At 30.2% G+C, this 5,771-nt stretch overlaps 1 protein-coding gene across 2 annotated transcripts; it reads right to left on the bottom strand.

The window, feature by feature from the left end:
• Positions 1–1,026: 1,026 nt before the first annotated feature.
• On the bottom strand, positions 1,027–4,211 carry LOC126735324 (uncharacterized). Of its 2 annotated transcripts, XM_050439289.1 has the most exons (7): positions 4,149–4,211; positions 3,421–3,582; positions 3,131–3,284; positions 2,522–2,706; positions 2,297–2,459; positions 1,979–2,204; positions 1,027–1,366 (listed from the first exon to the last, which is right to left on the bottom strand). In XM_050439289.1, the coding sequence occupies exons 3-7, from the start codon at positions 3,141–3,143 to the stop codon at positions 1,363–1,365; spliced, it is 591 nt and encodes a 196-aa protein (XP_050295246.1). In that variant the 5' UTR covers positions 3,144–3,284; positions 3,421–3,582; positions 4,149–4,211; the 3' UTR covers positions 1,027–1,362. The 2 variants fall into 2 exon arrangements, with proteins under 2 accessions (XP_050295246.1, XP_050295239.1); XM_050439282.1 differs by lacking the exon at positions 1,027–1,366 and having other exon boundaries at positions 1,598–2,204.
• Between the last annotated feature and the right edge of the window lie 1,560 nt (positions 4,212–5,771).

Below are 5,771 nucleotides of genomic sequence, written 5' to 3'. Positions count from 1 at the left end.
GATGGGTGTATATGCATTTTTCATGGGTACAAACCAAAGCAACTTGAACAGTTAAAATGTTAAGTATTTAAGTGTATCCTAATCAAAAAGGTCTTTGAGGCATATTTATATGACGATGAAAAAACGAAATTTGACAATATCGATTTTTTTCGGACTATATTAAATATCTAATCTTCAAGTCATATTGAAATATAAGGTCAAAGGATTACACGCGTTTCGACTGTAGTCGGGATCATCAGATCTACTGTAGTAAAGAAGCAGGACAAACACTTACGAATTATACCTAATTTACCCTAAAATTGGAAAATATTAACTTCATGCCTTGTGTATTTACTAATAAAAAATGAAAAACCAAAAACACAACACCAACTAATATAAATCAAGGGTAGAAATTAAAAGTTAAAATTGATAAAATAAGACAGAAACTAGTTACCATTTAAAATATAAATAAAATAAATAATTTAAAGGCAAATAATAATGTTCAGATTCAAGATTTAAAAAAACTTTTATTGCCCCATTAACATTGTGTCCATATAAAATGATTTTTTTTCTTACATAAGAATATTTGTAAATATTAAGGGTAAAAACTAAAATCCAAGAATTTAAATATTTGACTAAAATACACTTTATTACTCGTATAACAGGTACACGGAAGTAAAAAGACAGCGCGAGGTAGCAATGGATACTCCCAGATTAACCCCTTACTGCATGATTTTTTTGTTTTTTATAACAAAATCTTCTAGTACAAACTTGACCTCAAGATTACATTAAAAATATTTAAAAAATTCCTTCTTCGATAGTTTTTTTCTATCTTTTCTTGTTTTTTTTTGTAGTTCATATATGGCACATTATGCATTAAAACAACGTTTAAAACTGTAAAAAATACCTTTATTATTTTTTAATAAAATTTATTCAGTGTGAAACTTGTAAAAACAGTTCCTATCTTTGTTTAAACAGAGAAAAACATTTACATTTCTCGCATTTTATGAAGCTTTTTGTGCCACTTTTGGGCATCTTCGCCTTTCATTACACCATAATGGAAGTTTATCATATGTATATATTTTTTTAAAAATATATACATATGATAAAAAAAATATAAATAAAAAATATAAAAAATATATCATATATATTTTTTTTTATTATTTTCTCTGTTCTAACATCCCGCATTGGAAAATCGGTTACTGGACCCCTTCTTTTCTTGTTTTGCAAATTTTCCATAGCTCCACTTAAATGACCCCGCTTTCTACTAGAACCAGCTTTATTAACTCTTCAAAGAATCCATCATTCAAGAAAGAATATACGCATGTAGCATTTCTTGGATCTTCTTTCTTACCTACCTACTTTTCTACCTCCTTTCTTTCGTTACCTATGAATATATTCATAGTATTAATGAACAAACTTATTAGTTCAAATACTAACATTTCATTGACGTAATGATTATAACGCATAGTTATAATGACTCATAGCATTGTATTTATGAATTTGTTTCTTTAATAGTATGAACTCTTTTCAGTGTATTTATGAATTAATAATAGAAATATCTTTTATTGCAGTTTTTTTAATTCAAGTTTTTAATAGAAACCCGATATTTTTATTATGTTATAAATGTAATATAATGTAATATTATAATCCAACATTTTACATTTTTTTTTAATTAATTAAGAATGTTAAAGTTAAATTTTCGTCACAAAGTATCCTGTCGGCCTTACGTTTACCTAACGTAAGACTGCCGAGTTGAAAAGTTTTTAGGAAAAAAAATTTTTTTTTTCTAAATTTGACACCCTGTAGAGTGTTACATAAAACATGAATTTTTGAATTTGAATGGCGTGAACTTAATTGACAAAAATATGTTTCTATAAAAGACCAAAAGTTCATTGCAGCATCGGGAAATTTTAGGTAAAACACATAAAATATTTTAAAGCAACTATCTACTGCTCTTAAGAAATTCGTAAATGAATATTTCACACTATCAACATACACTAGCAGAAGAAGCGGCTGTATGGTTGTTTTCCGATTGGCCAAATGATGTAACAAGTGATCGTCCAAATCTTGATGCGACTTTCGCTGTAATACAAATGCTTCTTGGGAATCTTTGATGGTATATTTTATGACACTATTTTTTCCTGCTTTGTCTTTGCACACGGTCCTAGACGTCGGAACTAAGTACCCATGAAGCGGCCAAAGTATCGTAGCATTAAGACTGTCTAAAAAAATAAAGTGCCATAAAATATTTAAAAAACGCAACTTTTTATAAAAAATATTTGTCAAAAACTCGATTTGAGAATTAGTTACTTACTTTCTGAAACTTCATTATTCTTTATATATTCCAAAGAACACTTGATGTTTTTGTCTTTGACATTATCATTGGACAAAAAATTCACTATAGCATCTCTTTTTGTTTCCCATGTTGACAAAAGAGCATCTCCATTAGGATGCAGCGCGTCAAAGTCCATATCATTCTAATAATACATGTAACTTGATTTAGATTTTTATGTTATAGCAAAAAGAGTAATTTACCTACCAGTCTAAAGCCAGAAGGAATCTTGTAAAAGAGCCATTTGTCAAAAATCGCGGTCGTACTTTCCATTTTCTTTATATCCGCCATGCGAAATTGGCGGCATGCCTTCCAATAGCTATCAAAATCTTCCGTAGAAAGATTGTCAAATTTAAGTGCTCTGATGCAGACTTCAGCATCTTCTTCTGGAACTATAAGACGAAAGAAATTGCATTTCAAATCAAATAGTGGGTTTTTTAGGTTGGGGTTTTTCTTTCCCAGCAAAACTGTGTTCAATAGAAAAACATGCAAAATTATAAAAGTTTAGGAAATCTAAAAATACCGAAAATGAAAAAACTTATCCTTTAACATTTATTATTTTTATTTGCTTTTCATTTGAGTTCAGGCCCACGCAAAAAAATTGTATCTGTAGAAGAAATGGGTTTTAACTCCTTTCTTCCGATTTTAATGTATTACGCATAGGACTATTATTAGACATTTATTTTTTCATATTTAAAATGTCTTTCCAGAGAATGGCATTTGATAAGTTTAATTTTTTAAAGTCCTATGTCACATTAAATGGAAAACCTTTACTTCAAAACACCCTGTATAGATATTACTGTAAAATAGACATACCAAATTCTTTCATCAGTCGGTTAGTTAATTTTTTAACTTTGGTTTTCGACAATGTTGTTGGTAAAATATGCCTTTCCACCGATTTTTTGAAGGAACCTTTTGAGTTACACCATTTTGAGTATATTTTTCCTCTCTTACTGGTAAGATAGTATTCCTAAAACAAAAATGTTACTGTCTCGAAAATGGTTGACTTAACATATATAACATATTTATAATGCATGCACACTGTATATTAAAAATTTAATAAAAGACTCTTATTTAATTAAAGGGACGACAATAATTATACATACCAGTTTTTCTGTAGGAAACCTTTCAATGATCTCATTTTCTAACTTATAGCTTCTGGCAAGGCTCAATTGTTGTGAACTACAGGGCCAAGCCGACTAGCTAGTAAAAATTAATTTTACATTGGCCTACTCGCTCATAGACGGTAACTCTTATTTAGGTGGTACCTATATTTTGAATGTAAAAAAGAGATAAGTGTACACAAAATACCACTCTCAAATTTTAAAATAAATCAATAACTACACGATATTTCAGATATTTATTTAAAAAATTATTTGGAATTTCGGAAGTAGGTGAAATGGTCATGCGCTATTTAGAGCGTTTTTCTCTATTCGAAAAGTCAACATTCAAATAATTGGATCACTAACCAAAAGTTATAATAACAATCGTTTTTCTCTGAAAGTATGTCGTTTTGACCCCCATGTTACATGAAACTTTTTGCTTCTTTTGACCCCTTCTATAACCCATTTAAATAATGATTATCAAAACCTTTACACCCTGTATATAAACTGACGATATCCGAGACCCAGCACCGGCCAACACCTTAAGCTAAGAGCACATTTTTACACCTTACATACTTAGTTTTAAATTATTAAAACCATCACTAATCAAAACAAACAATACAGAAAAGTGAGGTTAAGAAGTTATATTGTATTGGTATTGCTATTTCGTCTTAAAAAATAAACAAAAACCCTGCAAATAATGGATGTATAATAATAGACAATTTACTTACTTTTAACTGGGATTAGCAACTTTTCTTGGCAACACTCGCACTGCACACCTTCCAGATTTGCAGCTTCTAGCACAATGCCGATTTCCGCGTTCGTTCTAGCTCGCTTGTAAAACGATTTTAACGATTATTTACTTACCGGACTTGGCCGCATGTTTTAAAGAATTTTGTTCATTAATAGTATGAACCATTTCATGGTATTGATGTTTTTTTATTATTTAATGATTGCAGTCTTGCATTTAAGAACATTTACCTATTTTAGAAGAGCTGTACATAGTATAAATGAATTTGGTTCATATTATTAATGTACTATTTTACATAAACTTATGTACTTTACTGTTCATAACTTAATAATCGTTTATTCTTTTTTTTAATGACAGGTGTTAATAAAGTTATGATTCAAACAGTTTTTTATACCTAATATTAATGAAAATTTCATCAAGACAAAGAAATTAAAGTTGATGAAAGCAGTTCATTAATATTATGTTCATCATTTTTTTAAGTGATCCTAGCATGGAATCCAAGAGGTTGACACCTCCCATATGCTGATTATTGATCGTTACAGCTCTTGGACATGGATTATATGTGTCTTATCCTTTTTTGAAAATCGTTTCACCTCGACTGTTGGCATACTTCCAGTATATGTTGATAAAAGGTTGACTTATTTGTTTTCATTCCATGCAACAACAGATATTTTGGTACAATCAATTATTGTGGCAACTTTCTTTACCATTATTGTTTGGCACTCTACTTATTCTAACTGTTCCTAGTGGTAATATACCCTGCTTCGTAAGATAAATTTGCAATGGAACGCTATTGAACCAATTATCGAAAAATATCTTAGGATTTATATGTCTGGCTACTGTTTGTGTTAGCCGCAGAACCACGTTTGAACTCACCCCCAGATCAGGAAAACCATCGAAACTTCCAGCAAAAATTTCATAATCGTAGGAAAATCCACTGACTCCACTAAGAACACGGAATATATTGTTTTATGGACGAACGTGCTTTTGTAGGAATTATCTGCCCATCTATCATCTTTGAGTAGCTGCTCTCGTAGTTTACTTAGAAGCGGTCGAATTTTGAAAAGTTTATCATGACCAGGATTACCGGCAGCAATAGCATAGTTATTGTTCGCGAAATGTAAAAAACGTTTTATTTCCTCCCATCTGTTACACGAAATAACATTTGATATCAATTGGTGACTCAGGCTGGAGTTCCAATAACTTCTAGCATTTAGCAATTGCACTATTGACATATAAATACAGGTTCTTATGAACTGTTCTAAAGGTTTTTGCCCTTTTTCTACTGAATATAATATAGTTTGATAAAATATATAATTGATGATTTCATCTGTTTTTTTTTCAAAATTTGAAAAATGTGTATTTGGGAATCTGCTGAGAAATTTTATATCTTTATCTGATGCTACCAAATGACCTCGCTTCCAACATGGATGATTTTTACCTCTATTCCTTATTAGACTGCGCCGTAATTCGTTTAAGGAAATATCATCTTCGCTGTCTGAATCGCTTTCTGAATCTGTTTCTGGGATAATCATTTTTGATTCATTATTTTCTATTGTATCGTCTTCAGAGTCTGACTCTAAGGTTAATATAATAGGAGGAA

The sequence above is a fragment of the Anthonomus grandis genome, chromosome 1, assembly GCF_022605725.1.
Source record: "Anthonomus grandis grandis chromosome 1, icAntGran1.3, whole genome shotgun sequence".
In the NCBI taxonomy this organism is placed as follows: domain Eukaryota; kingdom Metazoa; phylum Arthropoda; class Insecta; order Coleoptera; family Curculionidae; genus Anthonomus; species Anthonomus grandis.
This window is presented reverse-complemented; position numbering and strand designations above follow the sequence as displayed.

Coding starts and splice junctions, on each gene's coding strand:
- LOC126735324 (XM_050439282.1), bottom strand. Junction 2,460..2,521: donor TTCCTTCTGGCTTTAGACTG/GTAGGTAAATTA, acceptor ATGTATTATTAG/AATGATATGGACTTTGACGC. Junction 2,205..2,296: donor GAATAATGAAGTTTCAGAAA/GTAAGTAACTAA, acceptor TTATTTTTTTAG/ACAGTCTTAATGCTACGATA.